Source organism: Neoarthrinium moseri, assembly GCF_022829205.1.
Source record: "Neoarthrinium moseri strain CBS 164.80 chromosome Unknown scaffold8_Wmoseri_CBS_16480, whole genome shotgun sequence".
Taxonomy (NCBI): Eukaryota; Fungi; Ascomycota; class Sordariomycetes; order Amphisphaeriales; family Apiosporaceae; genus Neoarthrinium; species Neoarthrinium moseri.
The window spans coordinates 248,841-276,747 of record NW_026055122.1 but is presented as its reverse complement, the minus strand read 5'-3'; the positions used below and the strand labels follow the sequence as shown (position 1 = coordinate 276,747).

At 51.2% G+C, this 27,907-nt stretch overlaps 8 protein-coding genes across 8 annotated transcripts; 3 read left to right on the top strand and 5 right to left on the bottom strand.

The window, feature by feature from the left end:
* Positions 1–37: 37 nt before the first annotated feature.
* JN550_003347 (uncharacterized protein) lies at positions 38–619 on the bottom strand (the record flags this gene model as incomplete). The annotated part of the gene is made up of 1 exon (XM_049314741.1): positions 38–619. A coding segment is annotated over one exon (582 nt), but the record flags the coding sequence as incomplete, so codon positions are not given.
* Positions 620–1,169: 550 nt separating this feature from the next.
* Positions 1,170–2,622, top strand: JN550_003346 (uncharacterized protein; the record flags this gene model as incomplete). Its single annotated transcript, XM_049314740.1, has 2 exons — positions 1,170–1,785; positions 1,847–2,622. The coding sequence occupies 2 exons, from the start codon at positions 1,170–1,172 to the stop codon at positions 2,620–2,622; spliced, it is 1,392 nt and encodes a 463-aa protein (XP_049174537.1).
* Positions 2,623–4,078: 1,456 nt separating this feature from the next.
* JN550_003345 (uncharacterized protein) lies at positions 4,079–5,393 on the bottom strand (the record flags this gene model as incomplete). The annotated part of the gene is made up of 4 exons (XM_049314739.1): positions 4,079–4,523; positions 4,581–4,942; positions 5,035–5,145; positions 5,211–5,393. 4 exons carry the CDS (start codon positions 5,391–5,393, stop codon positions 4,079–4,081), a joined length of 1,101 nt encoding a protein of 366 aa, XP_049174536.1.
* Positions 5,394–9,487: 4,094 nt separating this feature from the next.
* On the bottom strand, positions 9,488–10,747 carry JN550_003344 (uncharacterized protein; the record flags this gene model as incomplete). Its single annotated transcript, XM_049314738.1, has 4 exons — positions 9,488–10,054; positions 10,116–10,165; positions 10,222–10,329; positions 10,390–10,747. 4 exons carry the CDS (start codon positions 10,745–10,747, stop codon positions 9,488–9,490), a joined length of 1,083 nt encoding a protein of 360 aa, XP_049174535.1.
* A 618-nt stretch (positions 10,748–11,365) lies between these two features.
* JN550_003343 (uncharacterized protein) lies at positions 11,366–12,935 on the bottom strand (the record flags this gene model as incomplete). The annotated part of the gene is made up of 3 exons (XM_049314736.1): positions 11,366–12,070; positions 12,386–12,587; positions 12,649–12,935. 3 exons carry the CDS (start codon positions 12,933–12,935, stop codon positions 11,366–11,368), a joined length of 1,194 nt encoding a protein of 397 aa, XP_049174534.1.
* A 3,701-nt stretch (positions 12,936–16,636) lies between these two features.
* JN550_003342 (uncharacterized protein) lies at positions 16,637–18,390 on the bottom strand (the record flags this gene model as incomplete). Its single annotated transcript, XM_049314735.1, has 5 exons — positions 16,637–17,602; positions 17,654–17,816; positions 17,879–18,084; positions 18,150–18,194; positions 18,253–18,390. The coding sequence occupies 5 exons, from the start codon at positions 18,388–18,390 to the stop codon at positions 16,637–16,639; spliced, it is 1,518 nt and encodes a 505-aa protein (XP_049174533.1).
* A 3,449-nt stretch (positions 18,391–21,839) lies between these two features.
* JN550_003341 (uncharacterized protein) lies at positions 21,840–24,116 on the top strand (the record flags this gene model as incomplete). The annotated part of the gene is made up of 3 exons (XM_049314734.1): positions 21,840–21,864; positions 21,918–22,459; positions 22,680–24,116. The coding sequence occupies 3 exons, from the start codon at positions 21,840–21,842 to the stop codon at positions 24,114–24,116; spliced, it is 2,004 nt and encodes a 667-aa protein (XP_049174532.1).
* A 719-nt stretch (positions 24,117–24,835) lies between these two features.
* On the top strand, positions 24,836–25,885 carry JN550_003340 (uncharacterized protein; the record flags this gene model as incomplete). Its single annotated transcript, XM_049314733.1, has 1 exon — positions 24,836–25,885. One exon carries the CDS (start codon positions 24,836–24,838, stop codon positions 25,883–25,885), a length of 1,050 nt encoding a protein of 349 aa, XP_049174531.1.
* Between the last annotated feature and the right edge of the window lie 2,022 nt (positions 25,886–27,907).

The following is a 27,907-nucleotide window of genomic DNA, read 5'->3' as shown; positions in this document are numbered from 1 at the left end:
TCGCCCACGAGACTCCGATTGATTACGTGGTCCATGCTCATCGCCATCCCTGTGCTTCTCCCACCTTGACCAGAAGTAGTCCTCCTCCTCCTCAGGCCTTCCTCCTCTTCTTGGCCGCGGCGCCGCTCTTCTTGTCGTCCAGCTTGTCGCCGTTCTCGTTGACCTCGACGACCCAGTCGTCGGGGATGACGCCCTCCTTGCGCTTGCCCTTGTAGCCCCAGGTCTTCTCCCACTCGCCCGTGGCCTCGTTGAACTGGGTGGCCTTGGCGCGGCGCTGCTCGCGCGTCTTGGGCTTGATGCCCTTCTTGGCGGCGAACTTCTCCCACTTGGTCTGCTCCTTGGCCGGGGGCAGCGGCTTCTCGCGCGGCAGGGCGGTGGCGGGCGGCGGCAGGTCCAGCAGCACGCCGGCCTGGGTCGACTGCAGCGGCAGCGTGCTCAGCAGCTGGTTGACCAGCGCCTGGGCGCCGTCGCGGGCCACGGCGCTCAGCCGCTCCTCCTGCGGCACCGCCGGGTCGGCCGCCGGCAGCGGGTTCGGGTCGTTGGCCAGCAGCAGGCCCAGGTCGAAGGTGTAGGGCGTCGGCTTGTCGACCGTGATGTCGAGCTTGGGGGCGGGAGCCATCTTGGCGGGGTGTATCTGTGTATTACTGGCGATGCGCCGAACGACCCTTTTGCCGAGTGTTGTAATGAAGGGGTGGCCGTTCCTTGAAACCTTATGGAGATGGTGCAGAAGGAATCCCTGACGGTTCGTTGTGACGAGTGGAAATCAAAGCCCGGTGCAGGTTGTTCACTGCAGAAGGGCGGCAGAAAAAAAAAAGTCCCCCAGAATTGCGATGGACTGTCTCGTTATCGCTGCGTCCCAGAAATTTTGGGCGGATCCCCCGCTATCGATAAGTGGTGGAGTGGAAGCCGGCGCCGCGTCGGAGCAGAGCTTTGGCCGACGCCGATGCCAGCTCCTAAATTTTGGGACCCGCGACCCGCGACCAGCGACCAGCGACCAGCGACCAGGGCGCGATTGTGATCCGCAGCAGCTTTGGCTTTGGGCTTCGAGCGAGCGAGCGAATACGCGAGACGAGAGGCGACACGAGAAACGAGAACGACCGACCCGAGACCTCCAATTGGGGAGAGAGAGAGACACACACACGCACACACAGTGACCGGCAGCAGCAGCAATGGCCGCTCCCAATTGCTGGCGCTGTTTGGCCCGGCCGTCCCAGCGCCTCCTGGCGCCCACGTCCACGTCCTCGTCCTTGGCCGTGCCCGTCACCACGGCGACTTTCAGCACCTCCGCTCGTCTCGCCAAGAAGGAAGGCGGCGGCCTGTCGAGCCATGTTCGCACCGGAAAGAAGCTGGTGCTGGGCCGGAAGAAGAAGCAGGACCCCGGCAAGCCCGTCCTCCCCGGCGAGCGCAAGGCCTTCCGGAAGCGCATACAACTGAGCAACGACAACGCCCTCGAGGTCCCTGGGCTTGCCCAGGTGACCGCTGCCACCCTCGTCGACCCTGCCGCCGCCGGCAAGATCGTCGGCCTTCCTGACGCCCTGATCGACCAGCTGAGGACCGTCGAGGCCTTCAAGCCCACCCAGAACTGGGGGCTGTTCAGAAGCCCGCACATGCTCGTCCGCCAGGAGACGGTCGACCTCATCAAGGACATGACGGACAAGGTCCAGAAGAAGCAGACGGTGAGAACAGTAATCACCGGCGAGAGGGGCAGCGGAAAGAGTATTCTGGGACTGCAGGTGCTGTCCGCCGGCCTCCTGAACAAGTGGGTGGTTATCAACATCCCTGAAGGTGAGACCGCCCCGGCCTCCACCCCCTACTCGCATACGCCGTACTGATGCACATCTCTTAGCCCAGGAGCTTTCGACGGCGCATACCGATTACTCCCCAATTCCCAAGTCGGAGATGTTCTCCCACCCGACCTACATCCTCAAGCTCATGCAGGCCATCTACAGTGCCAACAAGGACATTCTCTCCAAGCTACAGGTCGGACTTGAGCACATACATCTTCCCTTCTCCGTACCGCGCAGCATGTCGCTAGCCGCCCTCGCCAATGCCACCAAGGAGCCCGACTTCGCATGGCCCACCTTCCACGCCCTCTGGCAGGAGCTCCTCCTGCCCGGACGCCCGCCCATCATGTTCAACCTCGACGGTCTGAGCCACATGATGCGCGTCAGCGACTACCGCAACCCAGCGTTCGAGCTGATCCACTGCCACGACCTGGCTCTGCTCAGGTTGTTTGCCGACGCTCTCGGCGGCAAGACCCAGTTCCCCAACGGTGCCGCTATCACCGGTGTCATGACCAAGGGTAACTGCCCCAAGCTACCCTCCGTGGACATGGCCCTCGAACAGGCTGCTGCGGCCCAGGCGGGTACCGAGATCCCGGCCCGCGACCCTTTCTACAGAAAGTACGACGACCGCGTGTTTGACGCCCTGAAGGGCGTCAGTGTGTTCAACGTCAAGGGCGTTTCGAAGCCCGAGGCACGCGCCCTGATGGAGTACTGGGCAGCCAGCGGCGTCCTGCGGATGAGGGTCGACGAGAAGAACGTCAGCGAAAAGTGGACGCTGGCTGGCAGCGGCGTGCTCGGCGAGATGGAGAGGGCCAGCTTGTACGTTGTTAGACTGTAAAATTTAGACAAACCGGTGTGGCCGAGATGCCGCGAGAATATTCGTGTATAATCATTGTACAAACTCTAAGAAACCAAGCCTCTTCATCCGAAAGCGTCACCGTACAGCAAACAAGTGCTATGACCTCAGACGAAAAGTCAGTGATACGGGAAAGTACATGTTTGTGGTATACAAATTTGAGTTGCCCTTGCAGCTGATGCTTATGGGCTTAGTGGTCGGAGGGATGGTCGTAGTCCTATCTGTTCACAAAGGAAAGGGGATAGTTCGTTATTTAGATCTTCCATGCACTATCAGATCATTTTCCGCCAAATCGTGATTGGGCTTCATTTAATTTCTGGACATGTATAACGCAAGCCTGGAAGCTGCTAGCCTAGGGGCTCAAGCTATCTCGACGGCGCCCTCGATAACACGCCTAATGTGAACAAAGTGCTGCATAAGACTAAAATGACAACCACAGCAAAACCCAGGATACCCCAGTTTGCTGTTTCAGGGGTGGTTGGTGTGCTTTGAGGTTCGAATAACCAGAAGAGCAGGGATATACTAGAAGCTCGCAACAAGGTCCCCAATGTTTCGAGAATCATCCAAAATCCCCGCGTGAGCCTGCCGTAAGAGACTAAGATGGAATCGGAGCCAAAACAGCGAGATATCTCTGGTAATGCGATTTTGGCGCGGCTATGAGATGTGATGAGGACAAACCTGCAGGAGCCAATGAGTGCACGATCCTCAGGTAAAAAGCTTATTCTTTATAATGATTTTAGTGGCTAATATTTCTCATGTACTGTCGGATCTACTGATGGCCGGTAGAATTTTAGTTGAGCTATGATCGAATTGATTCACGTCAATTGCGCGAGTGTTGTGGAGAATCTCTTGTACTTTCTTCTCTATACTCTATATTCAGGTCCACAACATTAAGACTCTGACATTAATCGCCAATGGAAGATATGATGACAACACGGACTTGTGTATGGCCCCATGGTTGGAGGCTATCCCCAAGGTTAAATAGGTAACTCTTGAGAGCGCCAACCATGTGGGCCACTGGGAAGAGTGAGATCGGTGTATGGAAGTCGTCGGTGGTCTTCTCAAGGCTTAAATGGTAGAACAAGGATACACATGAGCAACCTACTCTACATCAACTACGGTATCTTATCGTAAACCGAAAGCTGTGCTCAGGCTGAGTATATCGGCTCCATACTGTTGGAATAGTGGACCAGCCACTTACATTACAGCTCACCAGCCACTCTATTAACTACATATATGTCTACATTTCCAGGTGTACCACTCTGTTCTATCCCTTCTAGTTAATTAATCAAACTATTCCATCTATATCGCCCCTCACATCTTGACGCATACATCTTGTGTACAAGTCACTAAGGACCTTAAATTGAGGGGTATAGTAGTATTTGATCTAAGATATATATTCTTCGTGTGTACTCATAACTCATGATTAGCTTATCTTTTAATGACTTCCGACCTCTTGAGGAGCTCGCTCCAATTGGCTGTCGATATGTGCCTTGGGTGGCGCTCCTGGCAGATCCTTGTCCAAGTCTGGTCCCGATGCAGATCGAACGCCTGATTCGAGCTCAATATCATCATCGACGCAGAGGTCGGTCTGACTGGTTGTGCCGGTTGCATTGGACCGGGAATGTCCTGACACAGACTTCTTTTGTTTCGGGTCCGATGACCTCTGATAGCCTTGCCTGTTGTATCTCGACGATAGCTCGGTGCCCATGAAGGTGGGGAACCAGTGGACGAGCAAAGCGCGAAGAGATGGAAGACAGGCGCAGATTAGTCCAACGGCTAGCTCTGCCATAGACCATGAACTGAGTGTTACTGCATCGAATGTGAAGTCGGTCGAGACCACGTTTAAGTAGACCAGACGCAGGATCGAAATAAGGCAAGTACTGTAATCCCACTGATGTCAGCTCCGTCGGATAAAACAAAGGTGTTATCGCACTTACAAGAACCCGAGGCCAAACATGGCGGCAAGGCCCCATTTCTGCGATCGCCGCAACTTTAAACGAAATATCATTGGCATGGGAAGTAATAATATGATCACATCCGTCACCATATTTCCGATAGCGTTGACATAAGTGGGCGCTATCGGATCGCAGCTCTTGTTCATGATGTTCTGTCCTCCGCCGCAGATAAATATCATCACAAATATCTGGGCAACTGTCCACATAACAACCAAGGCCATGATGCCGGCGTAAACTTTGCGGTAGACGTCGACTTGTAACATTATCCTCCAGTATTGGAAGAAGAACGTCAGTTTGATAAACAGCAACCCAACGTTGTATAGAACATTCGCGAGAACAAAATACTGTCAGATTTCCTTACGTCAGCGATAGCTCTCAATATGCTTTGTGATTGAACATGATGATCCAAAAGGGGAGAAGCAGCGAGGCAACCCACCTTCATGAAGTCCGCAAAGAGACCGGGTACTGTAATGACATCCCAGATGTGATGACCGAGGCCAAAATGAGTGTGCGTGATTTGTATAGCTGCGAGAACTATGACCGAAGCCTGGGAAGATATATATCAGCCACTGCGAGTGCATGCTTTGCTCGTTGGGACGATGATTGCCTTACTAGAGCGACAAGGGCTATCCAGTCATCAACGCCGACTTGGCGGATGATGAACTGTCGCGCATAAAATCGAAGGGCGGTCGCCAGCGTCGGAAGCGCAATACAAACGATGTCAATAGCTACCATCAGCCCACTCCGGTTGCCATGATCCAGTGGGACGTTCGGAAATCCTGGCGGTACGTCCATTGTGGCGGGCTGTTGGGCTGCAGGATGAATTCTCTTGAAAGATCTATCACGACGTGATAGCTCCCTTAGGTTACGTGGCGCGATGGGCCAGTCATAAGTACCGCGGGATCGAGGTAATATTTGATCATGATTCCACCTTCTTCAGTGCGGAGGCGTTGAGTGCTCGGACAGTTGCAGAAGACAAGGAATATAAACCACATGGAGATCAGTTTCGTGGGACTCGAGGAAAGCCCACCAAGCCATCGAGTACACAAATGATCCAGCCCAGGTCGCCGGGTCCGTTCACATGCGGGCGAACGGGCGGTTGACCAGGGGTCATCCTATGTAAAACCCCGAAGACACACAGGGTGTTAATGGAGATCTGGGTGGACCCCGGAATGTCATGATCTGCTCGAGCAGCGTTCGGATGCAACCCTAGATGTAACCGTCCGCAACGGTTTCGGTATCATGGAGACTGACATCATACGTCAGGCCTCCAACGACTAATGGACGCAACTACTACTCGTAACACCACTGTGAATCAATCCAAATGAAACATGAATCGGCTTTTCGGAATTGGTATCACGTATAAGCTAAACACTTGACAACAAGTCTGGATTGGGGATTTGTCGCCATGGATAAGAGAGCCTAGACCAACCTCACTCGACGCCTACAACTAGAAGGGAATGCTTGTCGTCGTGCCTTGCGCACTACTGCAAGAAGCCCTGACACTGGCGCGCTCGGCTGATATCTTGACAGCGGGACCACACGCCGCGCACGGTTTCATGAGATAATCGCAAGCAAGGCAGCCCAGCAAGCCCCAGGTCTTGCACGAACCTGTGGGGCCGAGAACCCCTGTGTGTGGAGACCGGTGAGAGAATCTTGAACAATACGCAGGTCCAAGCGCAAAGAACGACGGGCTTAGGGAAACGGACGTTGTGCATTTTCTCCTGTATGCCACGTGAAGAGATGACCTCGTGGTCCTAGTTGCCACGAGAGGCAGTAGTTCAGCCCATATTATGTTAAGTGCATCGTACCAGCGCACAGTGTGTTCAATACCGGACGACACCTGGTCTTGGGATAGCCCTATCGTGGTCGTATTGGCTACATAGGGAGGCCTGCGATGAACCTGGCGCTTGGTAGAAACTTGGTCATGATCATAGCCCGGTTCGCATAGACAAGACTGTGTGCCTGTACATCGATGGCTTCAGTCTATCGGCTGCTTGCTAACTGACAGCCTTGTGTCTGGGCCTGTTATTCCCTAGCAGGCCACGCTTAGCAACCACCTACGGTATAAGCCCGCAAAACCACGGACCCCGTTGCGTCCTGCACTAATAGTCACGTTCTATGGCTTCTGCATGTTCTACTTGGAGTATATGGACTTCTCATTGATCTGCCGGTGGGCTAGGTTGTCTTATCACCCCATTCTTGCGTCTCGCACACACTTCCTCGTCGAGGCTATGTGGGCATTTGGGCGTGCTTCCGGATTTGAAATCCTCGTAGAAGACATGTAAGTCACGGACTTGAAACGATGACTGGCCGAGCGGGGAGGGAAATACTGGGATGTGTCCGGAGACGGCCAGCATTCATCCCCACTTGCTCCTTGTCACCCAAGCAGGCCAAGCAAGTATCCATCACGCTAAGCTGGGCTGTGCCCCGGTCGATTCATGATCCGTGGAGCTTGCGGCTGTGGATGAACAAAGAGTGGCCTATCCGCAGCGCGTTGGCACATACAACCGAAAACCTTATCCTCTACGTCTTTTTGAACGGGACCAGTTCCCGACTCACTAGTCATGACACCGAGTGTAGTTGCCAACTCGGGATGTTCGGGCAGCCTCAAGGTGGACTCCGCCACTATGCTCTCGGCCATGGGGAAGCTAGAGAACGTTGGATTCGCGGAGCATTGGCCTAATAGGGCGGTAGAAGGCTCAAGTGGCAGGGGCAAACTTCTCGTCCCCAGTGCTGTTAGTAGTATAGAGCCATCGGTGATGCAAAAATACCCAGTACGGTAATCGGAAAGGGAATCCCAGCCTGCCGACGGGTAAGTGCATTGACAACACGTATGGGGTTCATTGTCTTGCCTTTAGGCGATGACCGGTCAGCCACCCGTGTTACAACTTTTCTCTGAAGGAGTCAGACATTATCCTGGCATACAGATACCTGCGCTATTTCAATAGTTTCTTGCACGTGTCTTTTGCGCAAATGGAATTGAAGTCCGAGTTTGCCATTTCACGTTTGCCAATTTAAGGTAAGTGTTCATTAATTAAGCACGTTAGTCTCTTGGCTGGGCTTTCTGCATCACCGTTGGCCATACTCCAGTGCCAGGGATAAGACGCAAGGCTATGGTTCTTGTTGTGGAATCTTAACCGCCCATATCCTAGAATGCTATATAAGCTCATACTTTCTGTTCCTTCCCGCGGAGAGATTCCGCGTTGAGTACGCCAAGAGGGTCTCCAGTCGAGTTCAAATCTTCAACGTGAGAGAGGATACCTCCTGACCCACATGTTGCCTTTGTGAACTTAGCTTAATCCATCTGCGGAGATCATACGCACGGAATTTAGATGTGCCCTGCAGGCTGGTAGTAATGATGCTGCAGATTGCCATTGGTCGGAAAATGCATGAACTATTCGCGCAGCACACTGTTTTAAGTAACGCGCCGTTGTACCCGTTGAGATAACTCGATTGATTTGATCCTCCTTCTACTTACAAGCCTTGGGCAGCGGGGTATTCCCACATCAAGGCGGACCTGTATCATTCTGAGCTAACAAGCGGCAAACCGAATATGGGAATGCTTATTGTTCAGAATCAGGACTGAGAATCCTGGTTCCACGTGACAGGGTTTACATATATCACGCAGCTGCAACTAAAATGCTCGGACCGTCTGAGCACCTTCAATACTGTTGTGCTAGGAAGTCCCTAGGAAATTGCTCAAATGTCCCGTGTTGTGTTAGCCGCTGAGCTGGTTTGATTACTAATGTGCCTTCACTTTACCCTCTAGCCGTAGGTGTGTATTGGCTTGGCCAGAGATGAGCTCTTGAATATGTCTCTACAGCTTGTCTGATTATCTGGGGCGAAAACCCTTTCAGAGGAGCGGCTGTCACAGAATACCCAACGCGTGAGGGTAGATTGAATTGTGACACTAACCCGGCAATGTATGTTCAGTAAATCATGAAGAATTAGAACATCAAAGTGAAAACAGTATGAAAGAGGTACGAAGTACACAACAGACATGGATGATGAAACGTTGATGTCGAGACTATCAATACAAACGAACGCCCGTTTAGCATCAGGGGTTATGTGAATAATTTATACTGGAGCAGCCAGTTACTGTGATACGACAGTGGGTTTCAGCTAGAGTATCAGTTTTGGAAATTATTACACGTCAGCGAGCATATGCTTGCTTCCCATATTTTAATACTGGCTTACAAATGAGGAAGGCCGCCAGTATTACTGACTTATACAAATGGTACAAGCGAAGTATTATCAAAATTTTAGACCTGAAGCGCTGTACGAAAACTAAAAGTTACGGTCCTGCGGCTATTCAGATTACTCAGCCTACGGCTCACTTTTCCCAACTGTGTTTCCCCAACATTACTTAAACGATTACTGACTGTCTGTTGTTTACCAAATTTCCAGGAAAGGGCAGAGAAGTGGATAATTTTGGGGCAGCTGGTCAGTAGTCTGTCATGAATAGTCATCCATATATGAATGGTAATGGTGGCCGTGTATGATAAGCAGCAATCGCTCGGTAGATGCCACGTACGTAGCACATTATCTTGATCGAGTCCCGAGTAATCTGCTCCAAGAACGTTACGCTATGAGTATCTGTGAAAGTATGTAGTAGAGAAACGTGACCTTGAGAGGCCTTGCATAAGGTCCAGATAGAGAAAGAATTCCAGGGGCGTGTGGTAGAAGAAATCTGAGCATACAGGTCTAAGAAGCAAATGCCCAGCGTTTCTACAATCCAAGATTTCATTGGATCTGGTGCAATACTATGAGCACAATTGGTTGAGATGTCTCCTAGACACTTGGTAGAAAATAAGAACTTTATAGAACAGGATGATGTTTGTCGCTAGGACGATATGGAATGGGGATTCTGCTGATGGGGCTCTTCCTCATGCTTTAACGTGTGCGCGCTTTAATACCTGAATGGAGTCTGCGTCCCACTCTTGTTTCTGCTTGAAGTCCTTCCAAAACATGAATGTGTGTGGGCTGCCGATATATCGCTTTATAGTCACCTTGTTCCCTCCAGCGATCAATTTGATCCCATAAGCTTCCCCCTCATCCCTCAACGGGTCGCACTCAGCAGTCCTTAAATACGTTTCGCACAGTCCAACCCAGTTCTTTGCCTCCAACGGCGAGGCCCACCAGCCGGGAACAAGGGCCATTCTCTCGTCTAGTTTATCCTTTGGAAAGCAGTAATCACCGAAATACTTGATTGCCGACCATGGAAGAACCGGCCCATTGTAAAATTGGTGAAAGGAAAGGAACGGGGAATCCGTGTGGAATTTGTATGCCAAGCATGTCGAAGTGCCTGGCACCGTTGGCAAACAGAGTTTCAAAGGCAACCCGTTGTCGCGGGCCATATGTTGCAGAATCAAACAAATGTTGCCGCCAGCTGAGATGCCACCTACCGACACAGAGCTTGGATCGATGTTCAATGACTTTGCAGATTTCCTTGCCTATGACACAAGTTGTAAGTGATGACGTGTCGTTCAGCCGGAGTACAGTATCGGTGCTTACCCATTGTAAAGCAGCCCAGGCATCCTCAATTGCTTTGCCCCAAACGACTTCTTGAATCCAAATGAGCGCCTGGTACAAATCCACGAAAGCTTTCATCCAAGCTTACCAGGGCAATGCCGGTAGTTGACATCAACGACAACGATACCAGCTCCATCTCTCATGCTCGCACAAATCGTGGACTCGTTGTCCAAGTCCCCGAATACGTAGCCTCCCCCTAGAAAGTGTTAGTGACCGCAGCTTGAACATCAAAGAATACAGTTCGCTGGTTGCCCACCGTGAAAGTTCAGATGCACTCCGTAAGGCCCATTTCCATTGACTTCAGGATCAGGATGATAGATTCTGATTGGGACCTCGGCGCCATCATCCGAAATAATGTGGCTGTCAACCACTCTCTCCCAGCCCGTGGTGTCTTGGGACCAAGGTGGCCTGTACTTGTCTGGATTCGCACGGCGCTCTTCGATTGGCACCGCATCCACAGGCGGGACGCCGGCATTGACACCTCGGAGTACGATCTTGACTGCTTCAGGATCGTACTTTGCCAGGATATGCGGCTCGAAGACGTCTTCGGCCTTAAGCTCCTTCTCGAGCTCCTGCTGAGCCTCCGCCGACAGCACTAGAGGGTTGCTGCTCATCTTTAATTATTTGGCTAGTGGATAGTTAAAAAGCTGTGATTGATTTACTCAACCGTGCGCATTTGTCTTGATGTTCCCTCTGTTTAAAGATGAGGAAGTTTGACTTAGATGACAAATACCGCTGGCTATCAGATCCGACCCCGCAGGGCTCAGTTGGGGAGGTAGTGCAACCTCGGGAACAATGCCTGCTCGAGGTACCAATGCCGATAGTCTCACAATAGCGTAGCCAAGATCGGAAGGCTGTATTCAAACATCATATCGAGAAAGTGCGATTGTTCGTGAGGTATGTAGGGGCACATGTCAACCTAAGGCGCACACAGGACTGCCGAGCAAAATCGCCACTTCGGCGCAGTCACTTCGAGTTTTAACCCCACTGCCGTGACTGCTTTCAACAGACCTCTACGGGTTCGTGTCAATGCCTCTGACGCAGGGGATACAGCTGAGGGCCAAAAATAATGCTGAATGCTATCTTGTTGTGCTAGCGTATACCCATAGTGCGACCAGGCTCTGTTTCCAACATTCATTGCTTTCTATCTAAACCACTCCTGCATCCATCATTATGATGATTCTGGGCGAAACTTTGAGAATTGATTTTGTCCATTTTCAATTGCCCTCTGGTTACAGACTGCTCAGTGAACCGTCACGCATAATTCTCATCGTACTCCCAGTGACTTCACTGGCCGCATCGTCCCGGCAAATGCGACCTGGTCTTTGGTCCAGCTCAAGGCCTTTATCCCATTCGTTCCGGACCGCACTTGCTGCTTGGTGGCCCCGAGGTAGCCCCTTTGCTCTGCAGACAGCACCAAGAATTTCTTCCTTTAGTGCCCTCCAACTTGTTGAAAAGAATATGACTGCATTCCAAACACCCTGCAATGGGAGCACAATGCCGCTTGCCAGATTGAGTCCGAAACTAGCGCCACTTCTAGCGACAAGGTCATGAACCCTGTTGATCGAACTTGGGGTCCAGGTCACCAAGACCGATATAGCAAAGACAAAGGATGTTCTCAAGTACGCTAGCTTGATAGGGTCCATGTTGCTGAATTTGCTGCACCATCTTGTGTATGCCTTACGTAGACGGCTGTGCCATGGTTCTTTTGGAGTGCGGCTCGCAGTAATGTGCGTAACGGTGTGATACGTTGGCGAGAGGGGGTTGCCATCGATAATCTCATGATCCGTAGTGTCTCTAGTTGGAGAATCGAACCAATTAGCCGTCCCGGATGACTGACATGTGGGATCTTGTTGAACGTTCACATGGTGTATTGTGGTAGTCTGTGTCACCTGGGCCGCGATCCCGCCCATACTAGCCGCGTTCACGAATAGTCTCTGCCCAATGTTGTTAGATAAACGTCTCGAATATGCATACCGTTTACTCCCATACCTTTTCCCCAGAGTCACGTTGAACCTGACCATCTCTACTTGGGTCGCTCAGAGAGAGGTTTCGCAGTTGATTTCTCTGTTTGAAGACGTAAAATCCAACTGAAATATAGATCACAGTAGAAAGTGAAATGCAAACCCAGATTGGCAAATAGTAGGTCCAGATACGTAGACCGCTCCAATTTGAATCGATCCAGCACCATATCTTGGTCGTGCAAATTAATAAGCTGCAAAGAAGAGCTTCCTAGTTCAGTTCACACTTACAGTAGCATCACCATACACGGACCCGTCCTGTTCATCATGAACTAGCAAGAGCCATAATGATGGAATCAATGGAATACCGTAACAGACGATAACGTAGGCCCACCAATAGCACAGGAAGCTCTTGGGGTTTGCGGCGAAGAAGAACACCATGTAGACGTTGACAGCCATAGCAAAGGACCACCATGGATCTGATTGCATAAAACTAAGACAATATCAGCAGGATTGATCCCACACCTTTTGTGTATCGAGCAGGCAACACTTACAGCTCAAACATGAATGCCTGTGCTTGGCATAGAGGAGTCTCTTTGCCTGCCTGAACTCCATTGTATCCCATCAAGCATGCGACGCTGGCGCCCAAATTGGCAAAAGAAGCGAACACGATGAATGTGTTTGGTACGGTACGAAGGCGTTTCAATGCTGCGAATGCACCGAATATTAAGAGAAGAGCCAGTATTGAGAGAGAGGCGCCGGCCCTTTCGAAAGCGACGATGATTTCGATTTGACCTGGAGTCAGAGTTTGGCCCGAGGCCGTTTGGGCTGTCTCGCTCATGATTACACCGAGCTTTTAGGACGAAAAATATTCAGGCTGTCGTACTTCGTGATCAAGTCACAGACAATGCTCTGTAGAACAGAACGAATTGATCTGCAATATCCAAAGTTACCAAGCCATCCGAGGTTCCGGCATGTTCTAGCCTGAGTTGGATGAGCCAGCGATGTAGGCGAGCAAGTTAGATTAAGAAAGAGTCTACCGATATTCGATTGAATAGTCTTGACGTAGAGTCTCTGCCGTGACCATGCTCTAGCCTGGTCGCGATGTTGAGTCGTGCAACGACGGACTATTTGGTGATGTAGTGGTGGTCATGAGTTGAGTTCGGAAGTAAGATAGGTAATTGTACTGTCTGACGACGCTTGAGAATAAAGTTATGGACAATTTGCCTTTGCATCTCTTGAAGAGAAACAATGATGTGGCACCGAGAGTATGCAGATGACACAGGTAGCCAGATGACGCGGGCTAGACATCCTGTGGTTGCAGGAACGTCAGAGAGTCGACCGCAATCATATGTATATATAGAAGGGACTGAGCCGAGAGGGACTGGGAGCCCAATTAAGCTTAAGGTGCACGTACCCGCCTCGTGATCGTGTTTTCAGATATCAACCAGGTGGTCTCCAGATGCGCATTGCCAAGGGACGAGGTAGAGAGCTCGTAGGGAAAAAGTTGTCACAGCATCAGCCATTGGTTCAAAGGCTGCCGAGATGCACTCCAGCCTTGCCTGACATCCTCAGAAACGATTCCTAACGACTGTTTTTGGAGGGACATCGTCCGGGTTGGTTACACAGAGCAGCCGCGACTACCAGATTTCGAGTAAGGGTGGTGGTACGGGAATCAAGTTTAATTTGAGAAGTAAGGAGCGACCAGGCCCTCACGTTTGTTCGGAAGAAACCACCTTGTGCACACCTACTTCATTCTTGCAGTAGTGTAGGAGATGGGTGCCCTGGCGAGAGCAAACAGTGAGTGCCAACGGGCCTCCAAGCGCGCTGCTGTCCGTTGGCCAGCCCAACCTGCACATTCATACGAAGCGGTCAACATGCTCCCACCCACAGCCGTATGCATGGTTCGAAATCTCTGCTAGCCCCACTGGCCTCTCTGATCGCCGCAAGGACGCGATGTACACATCTTTTCTGGGATGCGCAGGGTGCATTGCAAATGCATTTGGATCATGGATTCGAGGCTGTTGCTCCCCATCATTCAATATCCCTAGGTTGGTAGGGATATAAGCGAGCTGCCCGATGGTGTACAACAGGGACTTACCAGCTCGCTCATCAGCACTGGGGCCGTCATTGCAAAACCGAAAGGAAAGATGCATTAGACAATGCTATTTCGAATAATAGCTTCAGTGAGTTCAGGTGCATCGTGGTTGAAACTCCTTGCTCAATGCAGCCAGTTCGAACGTCCCAGAGTGCAGTGTAGTCTAAAGTTTGGCTTGGCCAGCGGTCCGCCAACAAGGGCAATAGAGAGAAAGTCCTTCGGAAGTGGCAGGCGAGAAAATACGGCGCGTTTGCTACACCACGTCTGCACGTTACCCGTCCTGGTCCAATGGTGTGGGCTGGTCACATCCCGTATGCTGAACTACGGTAATGTCCCGTGAGACTCGACCTTTCGGACCACCCAAACGGGCCCGGTGCCCAAGAAGCCGTGGGAAAGCCTGTTATCTAGCGTCATCAGCTGAGTTGTGCTCTGGGTGCTTACTGCAAAGTTGTGGGCGATTGCAGTTCAGTTCAATAGTACATCGCGACTTGTCAACGGCTTGTTCTACTTGCCGGCCTTGAATCGCCGGGCCCCGTCGCATCCCTGTAGAGGGCAATGGCAAACAACATGACGGCACAAAAACTTACCCCGACTCGGCCTTTTAGCAGGAAGCTTGGAAACGCTGTGAAGGATTTGCTTTTATTGGTTTATGCTTCACGCATCAGACTCGACACCAACAGTGATTGTCATTGCAAACGATGCTTCGTATTCACAACTACCCCTGTAAGTATAAGTCCACCAATAGAAGTACCACACTACTGTTTGATGGATATATTTGCGAGCAGTTCTGTGGCTTCCGAGGATAGCTGGTAACTGCCAAGCCATCGCTCGAACCGCCTACCTACCCGCCCATTACCATCTATCGCAACCTACATTGATAGGGATGTTATGCTTGCGCAAGTTGTTACCATTGCGTAATGGCACCACCCGAACTAAGCTCCTTTGAAGAGCATCGTCGATTGCACCGTTGGCACAAGGCTGGCCTTCTGTTACACGCGGATGTTGACGACAAGTTTCGGGTTCCGGGGTGCAGGTAGTGTACAAGTTAAGACACCGACCGGTCTCCTGATCCACCCCAATCTGAATCTGCACCACACAGCCCAGCGCCGGAAGTGAGGGCAACCAATCAGTGTTTTCGCTTTGGAATTGTTTCGCGACTGTAGAAGTTGAATACCGTTGAGGGATGAATATGTGAATCGGGGTCCGACTGATGAGGTGGCTGGTCTGTTGAGAACCAGAACAGGGGATTTCGTGCTCTGCAGCCATTACAAAGACAAGTTATCTGCATAGTGGCGGATTATAGTGAGTTGGATGGAGTCTCCGTAGCCCTTCACTATTAAGCGCCACACTGCGGAGAAACTTTCAAGACTCCTTTCGAGGCTACCAGGATCATGCCAAGTAACCGAGCGTAAGCTACTTTTCGGAGAATCATGATGTTTACAGAGCTTACATTGTTTGTTCATACTCACAAAGTTCCAAGGCGTGGTTAGACCTATGTGCTATTAACACGTACTCGAATGGAACGTTGCCTTGAGGACTGAGAGGAGACCAATGGCGGCGCATAGTGTCACTGCTACTGTCCGGTTAGTCTGGCACATGGTACTCTTCATAAGCCATAATCCGGACAAGTTTGCTCACGTTTGAACTGGCACATCCACCATCACATACTCAGTATTGCATACAATAGCCTACCAAAACTTGCCAAAACCATTGGCATGATCACTACTGCCACCTTTGCCAACAGATACTATCTTCATACTCTGCAGTCCAGCACACTGTCGCCAGCAACATCGTCCACTACTGAGATGAAAAGAAGGGATATACAACTTTGTACATCATCAAGGATATAGGGAAGTTGCGGAAGACATCGGCATCGGATGTTTGAAAGACTTGAGGATGTCGGATATTAAAAATCTGATAGGCACTGCTGGAATACGAGAGCTGTTGGGTCCCATGAACTTGGCCATGATGCAGACTTCGTATCCATCATTTAGTTTATGGTGCTTCAGTCTGGCTCAAAGTCTGTACCCGGATTTGGAATCTATAAAAATGATAAGATATCGGAAGACGGTTGAACTGGCTACACATGTTGATTTATTTCAATGGAGTTAGCTAAGGAGTATGAAAATAAAAAGCCTGACAACTCGAGACGACTATACCTGAACCCAAATCAGGCGTACATGGCACAAATCCCTATTTGAACAGTGGTTCGATCCGGCAAAGGGTTGTAAACTCGATGAGCATGACGGGTATATAGTGTTAGTTTCTCTGGGCTTGCTGAGATTTGTATTCATGCTCTAATTGGTACACATGATCTGAAGATATATATTCCTGAAACTAATTGTCCGGATTCCTTGGAAGCTGCTGCCCATACACGGTGACATTTCACCTGCATTTATCTCCCCTTGCTAAGATTTCCATACCACGTATCATATGAATTCCATCTAGAGAGTGTAGAAGAAGTCTGGACGCTTATCTCCAAGAGCCTCGATCTCCGCATGCGTCTTGCCTTCGATTAGGTAATCCCGCTTTCCTTGGCGACGCTTCTTGTTCTCGATCCGTAGAAGTGTTGTCATGAGCAGGCTGCCGCCGAGGAGGAAAATAGCCATGTATGCTAGAACAACACCGTGTCCCTCGTAGTAGTGTGGGGAGCTGAAGTAAATGTTGCTGCTGACCACACCGTTGAGGTTGCCCCAGCCAATAACGAAACCAAGAACCACACCGCGCTTGTAGACACCTTCCGTGTTATTTGCCATCCAGGTTATGGTGTTTGCAATACATGGGTAGATCCCAAGAGCCCCAAGAAAAGTACCCGCATATTGAACAGCAGGAGAACGGGATCCGATGAGCATCGCGAACCCAGCTATGCCTATAGCACTGACGATGATATTGCATAAACCGCGCTGGCGAGTTCGATCCGCAATGAAGCCAATAGCCACTGTAAGAAGAGCGCCTCCGACGTATGGCGGAACGCTCAACAACTGAGACTGAATCACACTTCCACCACTCCAGCCCGAAGCTGAGATAATGCTCGGAAGAAAAAGAGAAAATGCGTATAATGGCATATCGCAGCCCATGTATATCGCCATACCGAGCCACATTTTCCAGTCTTTGAGACTTTCCCACAGAAAAGTCATCTTGAAATCTTCGTGCTGAGCCGAAGCCTGTTGGTCCAACTTAAGTCGCCGCACTATGCGCGCTCGGTCATCATCGGATAGGAAGCGTGCGTCATCAGGGAAGTCATGCACCATCCAGAACGAGGCAATACCAAATAGGATGGTTAGGAGCCCTTCTAAGATAAAGATCCATGCCCATCCGGGCTTGTTAGCAACTCCGGCCATTTTCTCGATAGCTGCGGCCAGTAGTCCTCCAAACGAGCCGGAAATTGCGGCGGCTGAGAAAAATATGGCCTAGATCTATGAGCAAGTGCCATCGCCATCAGGATACTGAGTAGTACGCACCGCACGGACGCCAAACTCCGATCGTTTATACCAGCAGGAGAGGTAATAATTGATACCAGGAAATAGTCCAGCTTCAGTCAACCCCAAGAACCAGCGAGCCGCCATCAGGCCAGACCAGTTGTATACAAACCCCATTCCCAGCATCGAAGCTCCCCAAAGGATCCTGAGAGGACGTTAGAATCAGCCACTTTCGTTTACCCGATGGATAACAAAGTCTCAACTTACATGATGATAGGGATAAAAACCGACGGTCGTAGTCGCTTGAGTAAGATGTTGGTGAGAGGTTCAAAGACAGCGTAGGAAACGAAAAATATGGTCAAAGTTGCGTTGTAACTTGAGGTTGTGAGACCAAGATCCTTATCAAGATGGGCAACCTTCGCATTTCCGATATTCGTACGATCAAGAAACGCAAGTAGGTAGAGAATGCAGAGCTTTAGGTATATGATCAGTTTGGCTGTCATAGCAAGCACGGCGTAAGTTGGGCTGGGGACCATACCCAAGGTATGAGTGTTAAATCCAGTTTCCATAACAGCTTGCGGTCCTGCCAGATGTGTCAGTCGGTTCTTCACTGAGAAGTGGTAATGGGAATGCGTGCTTACAATTTTGGCCTTTTCCTCAGCACTCAGATGGGCATCGGGATCAGGAGGCAAGTTACGGAGCCCGTCGGCTGAGTGACTGTGCACACCATGATCATCATGCGATGGGGCTTTCACCGAGCTCTTCTCGAGGTCACTCATCTTCGTGAACAACGCAGAATCAGGTCGTACGTAGAGATGCTAGGACGTATCTGCGGGAGTGAGGGGTTCGACCCAGAGATCACTTAAGTTCACAGATCTCGCAGCAAGGTCGCATTAAGTTCACTTGCGCGATAAGGTTCGTGCAAGCGGTTGTGCTGAACCGGAGAGGTGCAATTGCCAAAAATATGAAGCTGATGAAGTGAGGGTCTTGGTGACAATCCATGTGCTGACAGAATGAACCAAAAGCCCACAAGTCAGGTAAAGCAAAAGCAAATATGCACCTGGGCGAGCTGATGACAAGTGCCACCGCTTTAGATATATAGCAATAGGACGGGGAGGGCTCCTTTGAGAGAGAGAAGGACGAGATACTAGGAGCGGCCTGCAACCAAATGAGTTGCTTTGAGAAGAAGAAGAGAGGAAAGGGACGTAAACCACTTTTAATGAAATGGGGATCAGAGCAATTATTGGCGATGCAAGGCTGGTAAGTGCCACTGCCAGTAGCCCAGGTTTCCCCTCCGCCGAATGTCAGCTTCTCCAGCTCCTGGTCGTCTCCGCTAGCCAATTGAGTACCGGATTTCTAATCCACTTCGGTGTCAATTAGCATCTTAGCAAGCGTAGAACACCCCAACAAGTCTGGGGATGACCCGCACTCGGGGGCTTAGTGGGCGTTAGAGCGCTTGGCTCCCGCCACACCCGGTCGATACCCCGAGATAGTGTGCACGAAGTGTAGAACCCCATGTTTGGCACCCAGCGAGATTGTCACGGCAAGATCCTTGCAATGCTTGGTGGGCTTGATTGGCTGTCTAGTGCACCGAAGACCTTGGCCTCGTCCAAGAACAAGGCAAGGGCAGTGTGGTGTGTGCATGCAGGCCTGATGGGAGCTACTGGCGAATTGAATCGAGATTCCCCGTCCCAGAAACCCTGGAGGACAGACGGATGGCTTACAGCTGCCGCGTTCTTGGTCGCAACGGGAAGTCTGGGAGTCCTATTGCGAGCACGGCTACCATGCAGTAAGGGTGAACCTGCGTCATGAAGCGTTGAAGAATTGGCCGATAGCTGTACGCATATCGCGTTGCATCTTGTGTAAGTAGCTAAATCTAACATCGAACGAACGCGCGCAACTGGCACGAGATGTGAGTCCCGTCTCGTTCAAAATCCAGAACCAGCCCCGGCCGACTGACTAGCTGACCGCACAGTGGTGACTGCTCGTTTGAAACTACTGTAATGGTCTGCCAATCGTGACGTACGATGAGCCACCATTCAAACCCAGTCTGCAATGAGACTCAATCTCAAGTATCCCGAACAGCGAGCGGCCCTGCGGCCGAAGTCCTGCTTATTCGAGAGACAACGTCTCTCGACGGGCCGTATCTCGTCGCTTACGGGCAAAATCCCATACCGCTATGAGATCGTACGAGGTCCGGTCAGAAGTTCTTGTCATGTCTTGGACTAGTCCTACCGGGGCTGCTGTGTCTCGTTGCCTTACCTGTCAAGAGCAGGCCGGGTAACGGGCGGTCTTGGAGACCTCAGTTTGAGGGCACGGGAGTGAACGAATAAAGTGCGCGAGCGACTAAAATAGCAATGATTCAATTGTTAGTAGACTGGAGTGAGGATTCCATCTTGAACCTCAGCTCACCCAAGGCTGCTTGGGATAAAACCGCCGTTCACCAAGGCAGGTCATTTGAGGCCACACGACGTAACTAACGACTTCCCCTTCAATACCCCGCACAGGCACCTTAGCTGGGCGTGGGGGAGGCCGGGGTTAACCGGGGCGAACGGGCGACCTCGAGGCACTTGGCCAACCATACGATAGGCAACTAACAAGCCATCAGCCCAGACGTTGCTTGGCACCCGTCTTCCAAGATTGCTAATTACTTGACTGCCGACCACCGGAAGCCGCTCCGCCCAAGTCCGCATGGCTTTGGGGCTTTGGTCCGTCTGAAATGCAACGTAGGGCGTTGAAATGGCTGCAAAAGACCAAATGCACGCGCTGCATTGCTTGGCAACCGCACAACACAAGTTTGTGCAACCCCGATTCCGCCTTTACCGGCATTCTGGGTGGCCTGTGTAGGACAGATTGGTGTAGGACAGATTGGTGTAGCACAGCGCCCACTCTCATTCTTCAACGGAGTCGAGACCCAAGACCCCGGTTTCGTTGGGCCAACGCGTCGTACACAGATGGCGATCACTTCAATGTTCCAGTCAGGGAATATCCCGCACTTCATTGCTACCTAGCCCGTTAGTATCCAGTGGTTCGTATCGCCTTAGCCAGTCAAGGTTTCATGCAAGTCCCCGTGGACTGCCTAGCAAAGCCCACACAGACGATTGATACCGTTTGGTGGAATTACACCACTATCAAGAAGACGTGCATTTCCGGAAGGTACCTATTATGAACTGCAGGGCGCTTGCTGCGGGCAAATCGGAAAATAAGGTACATCAAGGGTCGGCATGGTGACAATTTGCATGTTGCTTTAAGCCATTATAGACATGACAGCCAATAGAACCCCTCTTTGCAATAGAGATTTCGATAGGCGTGACTAGTCGAATATACTGCCTAGTTATGCAATCACTGACTATAGACTCTGGAGTCCTGCAGAACGTCGAGTTACCACAAGCGCTTTCTTATGAACTGTAGCCTCAGTCAATCACCCGGCAGAATGGGCCAATGATGCTACAGAGAAGCGATGCAAAGGTTGAATTAAGTTAGGCATCAAAGCATATACATGTTGCTTCCCGTGGCATTGCGACGGGACACGGCATGGAAGCTCTAGAATGCAAATGTATGGATAGTTCGGATCAGTCAATGAATCAAGGCGGCAAAGCTTTGGACATGTGTTGGGCAGTTCACCAACCGCATCTCGCGTCATTTATTGTAAGGTCGCAGGCTGGCCAATGTCTCGGGCTAGACCATGTGCGCGCCGTATGGGTGTGCCTGATTCCTGACACTAAGTCTTGCAATGCCTTGGCCCTCGTTTCGTCAGGAAGACATTGCAGTAACAGTCTCAACTCGACCCTGAGGAGCAGAATGCCCTCTTCGTGTCCGATGGCGGCAGAATACTAGATGGACTCTACAGTCAATTTTACGACCCCGAAGCCTCGGACTTAAGATAATGCGCTTGCGGTGATTTTGCTTCTGTAGGTACCTAGCGGCGGTGCCTGACAATTTGGGCCGCCTGCCTGGAGGTTAAACAACGAAGCCCTGAAGCGACCGAACTTTAGGTCCTTCCGTAGCCGGATCACTACGCAGAGTCGGAGCTGAGGTGAGACAGTTGACGAACAGGATAACCTTCCAACACAAGGGGCTCGTGTCATTTCTAACGCAATCGTTGAGCCTCAACGCTACATAATCTTATGAGTCCGGTCCATTGTGAGAGGGGCGCTGCAAACCAACATCGTGTCGCCTGAAAACACGTCCGAATTGTTCTCATCTCAGAACCCTGTAGTCAATGACCATGACAAAAAGCGTCTGCATCGTCGGTGTGACACTTTCGAATACCCCGTTCTAGGCTCATCAGGCTAAGTATTCCCAGGTGCCGGCCCGTCTGGGCTCGTAGCAGCAAAAACACTACTGCACGATGTATCTCCGGGCACTTTCAAGGTCACCATATACGAGGCGCAGTCGCGCATCGGAGGGCTGTGGCCCCTGAGCAAAAACGACAACGCTGGGCTTGTGCATCCTCTCATGGTAGCCAATCAGAGCAAGCACACTGTCCAATTCAGCGATTTCGCATGGGACGACACTGTCCCTCAGCTGCCTAGGGCATGGCAAGTCGGCCAATACCTAGATCGCTATTTGCAGAGATACGATGGCGCAGATGTGAGACTAAACCATCGGGTTGTGCGAACGGAGCTACAAGACGCCGGCACGTGGAAAGTAGAGACTGAATCTGAGAAGGGAGCCCAGACAAGTGTCTTTGATTATCTCCTGGTCACGACGGGGTTCTTTGGGAAACCAATGTGGCCTGAGAATATGCCTGGCGGCGCTTCGGTTCCGGTGGTACATAGCAGCAAGTACCGAGACCTTGAAAGCCTGCTTCAAGATGGAGACAGCCAAGGCAGCAAGATCCTCGTGGTAGGAGGTCAAATGTCGGGCATCGAGACTGCCGGCACAATTGCGTCTCATCTCTCATCTGCTACCCACTCCCCTGGGGAGAAAACCATAGCAAACCCAGAGAAGTACTCGATTCATCATGTTGTGCAGAGACCGTCTTGGGTTTTCCCTCTCTTCACTTCGGCAAGGGCAAGTTAACCTCGTGGAATTGGTAGGGGGAAGAGACTGACCGATATCACAGCCGGATGCTACTGCACCGCCGTTCTTACCATGCGATCTGCCTGCTTACAACAAGGCCGTGAGGCCACAGCCTTTGAAGAACACCCAAGGTCATATCAGCGTTGATGCGGCCAAGGCTTTCAACTTGATTTATCAGTCAGTACTTGGTACTGACCAAGAGGACTTTTCGGCACAGATCAAGATAGGCTCGGAATTTCACGAACAACAGCCATTCCTGGCGATGAGCTCACAATACGCCGATTTCGTGAGGTCTGGGCTTATCACTGTCAGTCATGGCAAGGTCTCCGCGCTGTCCGGCACCTCTGCCTCAGTGGAGCCGTCAGGTGAAGAGATCAGGGATATAGCAGCTGTTGTCGTGGCCACCGGCTTCGACCCGGCACAGTCTCTCAAGTTCCTTCCTCCTGAAGTCCTTGAAACGATTTCTTACTCGCCATCTCATCCCACTGTCCCTGCCGCATTGGCTTTTCATGGGACACATCATCCAGCGTTACCTACGCTCGGGTTTGTTGGTTTCTATCGATCCCCATATTGGGGCGTCATGGAGATGCAAGCGCGTTTCGTTACGGAGTTATGGACGTCATGTTCCAAGCCATCAGCATTGGCGGACGCCCTCGCTAAGGATGACACAATTCAGCGAATGGCTGCGCTGCGAACTGATCCGCGAGCATCCCAATTTCCCATGGGCGACTATGTATATCTGATGCAGGAGTTCGCGAAGGCTCTGGAGATGGACATCTCCGCACCGAGAGAAACACCCCCTCTGGCGAACGGAAAGAGCATGGACATCATCACCCCAGCGCGCTACGCTCCAAAGGGGGCAACAGAAGTCCAAATGGTTGAGGTCGACAAAAATTTGGCTTCGACACAGCAGACAGCCCTCGCCGGCCTGACGAAGGGCAAGTTCGTCGCGTACGCTGTCTTCCGGTCACTGCTGGGCGAGTGGAGACTTGAGCGAGATCTTGTCTCCAGGCTGCCGTCGCATCCCAGTGGCCGCTTCGTTGGCACCGCCAAGTTTCTGCTGCGAGAGGGAACAAATGACGGTCGACACGGGTCTGAGGATACCGATCTGGGCATGGAGTATCTTTATGTTGAAGATGGCGATTTCATTGCCAGTAATGGAATGACGTTCCGTGCGACACGGCGGTACGTTTGGAGATACGACGAGCTGAAAGATGTGCTCAGCGTCTGGTTCGCCCAGACAGAGGACCACATGAGAGCGGACTACCTGTTCCATGATATAGAGTTTATCGTGCCGGATGGTGAAGGGTCCTCCAAGGGCTGGCAGGCCAGAGCAAGCCATCTCTGCATCGAGGACCTTTATGATGTGCACTACGAGTTCCAGTTCAAAGCTGTGAACCTGAAGAAGTGGAGCCTCGGATATACAGTCAAGGGCCCAAAGAAGGATTACACCATCGCCGGGCAGTATAGCCGATTCTAGATCCCCAGCAAGGTATACTGTATATACATAGGAATAGACGGCATTGCTACAAGAGCTTGGATCGAAATTTCTCATTGCACGTGGCCCCTCAGTCGGGATCACATCATCGCCCGATGTGAGGCCTATGCTATGACTGACTGTCGGTGGCTAGATACTACCGCTATGCTCGCGGTCCTTGAAACTTTCTGTGCGCAATACATAGTACTTGGGTGCTCAGGTTTTGTCCCCATACGGGGCCTGGAGCCGAAGCGCGGGGTGGAGTGGGACACCGAAAGGCCTGACAACCACCCCACCTAAGGTACGCAATGTCGTCATTAGTCGCTACAATGCAATCCCGACTTCACGGGCCTATGTCGCTTCAAGCGTCCGATAATCCTCCCCCAACTGGACAGTCTCTGGCCTCAAATACCAGGTGTCTCATCGAGCTTTCAGGAGAGGTTCCTCGTTCATGTCAAGCCCACAGAAGCCTGCTTTCTGCAAGAAGGCAAGCAGTAGGAAGATGCCGACAGCCGATCAAGCTCTCGTTCGCATAACAGGAACTGTAGGATGACACCACTCGTGCAGCTGCCAAGTTGACCTCTCCATAAGCACGGCCAAACTCTCTACGGCCTCAGCAGTGACCACAGCACACACCCTGAGCTCTGGCATTGCAGGAGACGTATCAACCACCCTCTTCCGATTTTGACTCGTCTCGGTGGTTTCACCGGTATCTAGTCACCATGAAGCTTGCGGTTTTCAGCGCGAAACCGTACGACAAGCTGTACCTGACCACCCACCATGCGGCTGAACTCGACAGGGCCGCCGGCATTGACGTGACGTATCACGACTTCCCGTTGAACCTAGAGACCGCCGAGCTAGCCAGAGGATTCGATGCTGTCTGTGTCTTCGTAAACGACACCGTGGATGCGCCCGTTATCGAAGCCCTTGCCAAGGACGGCGTCAAGGCCATCCTGCTGCGATGCGCTGGCTTCAACAACGTCGACCTGGATGCCGCTGAACAGCATGGCCTCTTCGTGGCCAATGTTCCTTCGTACTCCCCCGAAGCAGTAGCCGAGTTCGCCGTCGCGCTGATCCAGACCCTCAATCGCAACACCCACCGGGCCTACAACCGAGTGCGTGAGGGGAACTTCAACCTCAACGGTCTGCTGGGGAGAACACTACACGGGAAGACCGTAGGAGTCATAGGAACGGGAAAGATTGGCGTCGCCTTTGCAAGAATAATGAAGGGGTTCGGATGCACTGTCCTGGGCTACGATCCTTTTCCGAGTGACGAGTTCAAGCCCTGCGGCGAGTACACCGACCTGGACGCCCTGCTGCCACAAAGTGATATCGTCAGTCTGCACTGCCCGCTCATGGAGAAGACGAAGCATATCATCAACGAGGACTCGCTGGCCAAGATGAAGCCGGGCGCCATGTTGGTGAACACGTCGCGGGGTGGGCTGGTCAAGACCAAGGCTGTCATCGCCGCCATGAAGAGCAAGAAGCTCGGGGGTCTCGCTCTGGACGTCTACGACGGGGAGGGCGCTCTGTTCTACAACGATCACTCGGGAGAGATCATTGATGACGATGAGCTGATGCGCCTCACCACCTTCCACAACGTCCTCGTGTGCGGACACCAGGCTTTCTTCACCGATGAAGCCCTGGCCGAGATTGGTGCCTGCACACTGCGAAACTTGGCGGATTTTGTGCACCAACGCCCGTGCAAGAACTCTCTTTTGAGAGACGGGAAGAGTTTGAGTAGGACGAAGTCCATCCCTGTCAGAATCTAGATTTATGTGTTGGCATTAGGCCTGATACTTTAGTTAGGCTTGATATTTTAGTCATTAGAGCAATGGCATGCTGTACTCCTCATCGAAACCACGTGATATTGAGGTTCGTAAATGTGATCAGCTAAGTTGTAAAGCTTGTAAGTAGACCAGAGTGAAATAGCACCGGGAACCACCGCAGATCTTACCAGACGAACAGCATGCGATGGTCGTGATATGCCTTGGACTTGCAGCATTCCGTAAATACGTTCTATGTAGGTGATGACGTTCGACCATAAGTTAACATGTGATTCCTAATCTGTAAAGCAACTGTTGAAGCTGATCTTGATCAAAACCTGAAATAGGCACAGGAAGACCACAGTCTAATGATATATTTAATAAGCTTGAGTCCACTTGGAAATCGCGAGTCTTTGGAATGGCGATGCTTGTCAAGCGCACTATCAGTGTCAAGGACGAAGAGTGCGACATATCAGTAGGAGGTTTCAAGAACTTGATCGGGCCAGGGCCTGTATATGAAAGTTTGGGAAGTATCCATGTGCTCCTGGCTATATATCTAGGTAACGTCTATTTGAAGTAAGATGCCCTCTTCTCCAATGAAGCTCAGAAGAAGGAAGGTTCCGGGCAGGACAATTTTATCCTCAATCCTAATACGATGCTCCCAGGGAATTACATCGCTTACTTGGTGAGGAGGCCATTAATATTGGCGATATTCCACTTCACTATGGACCTTGAAGCTGAACAATGTAAGGACATCTCTAATGCGCCTAGCATAGCCGAAGTCTTAACGCCTGATCGTCAGTAAAAGGATCACCACTGGAGACTGCTGCGACTGTGCCAGGCTTAATGTAACGAGGCAATATGGGCACCAAAGTGCCGCTATCGATCTGCAGTCATAGCTGGCGGTCGGACCTTTGGGATAGTGGACCGGTACCAATATCCAGCCATTCTATTCAAGGCTGATCCCTGCATTACGCGTCTCCGGATCTCGGTAGTATTTGACTCCAAATTGGAGATAGGATCTACAGCAGCTAGGCTCTATGCCATGTATTTTCCACCAAAGGGCACTTAAGACCAAGTGTTCGGCAAACCTTCGACTGCTTGGGGTGGAATTCTAACGTCAAATGTTTGAGCCTTTGTGGATTCACAAACAAGCCGAGATGTCAGCGAAATCCCGTTGGACCTATTGGGGACTAGGTAACGGGAGCTGCCGAGAGCGCCCATGTTCACCTGGGCCAACATCAACCTTACGATTGGCTCTTCAGATCCCGGACCCTATATTGCATTGTTGATAGTGTCTACCGAATGTAACCAGATTCAAATATGAGTTGCCCAATTTAGCCGACATTGTGGTGGTACGTACGGACTTCCATGCGTAGAGCCAGTGATTGGGACCATAGTGCTGGTTTTCCCAGGGGATGCTATATCATGAAAAATGGCCAGCCTGAGAAGTGGTGTGCGCTGGGTTTTTAACATTGGGCAGGTATTTGGAAACGGCGAACCCGCTTTGACCGCTCGCCATTCGCTAGGAGTCCTTGCTGATGTGTATTGGGCTTTAGAAAACCAACCGTAGACTTTTGCTTTTTCTTCTTTCCGTTCTACGTTCCACGTATCTTGTACGAGTGTAATTTCCGAGTAACTTCCGTCGATATTCTATCATACCTGGATCACTGCGTCCGCTAACATGGCAGGCTCCAGCCCAACGCAGCTCAGTTTTGATATTATTGTCGGGTTCGAAGTCACACCTTGTCAATCACATAATGTCAATTAATTACCTTTCTGGAATTCGGATTCTCCCCGGCCCCTTTTCGATGGCCCCGCCATCTGTCGATGCCTGCTGAGAACGAATGGTCTCAATATGTCTACCGGATAACAACGGCCCCAAACGAATCAGTAGGCCACTAGATCGAGTCCTTCCAACAATTGCGATGATTTGGGATCTGACTTTATACTATGATTCAGGGTCGTGGCGCAAGGAATCAACCGCACTCTAGTATTTTATTCTTGGCATGAGATGCCGCGCTGCCA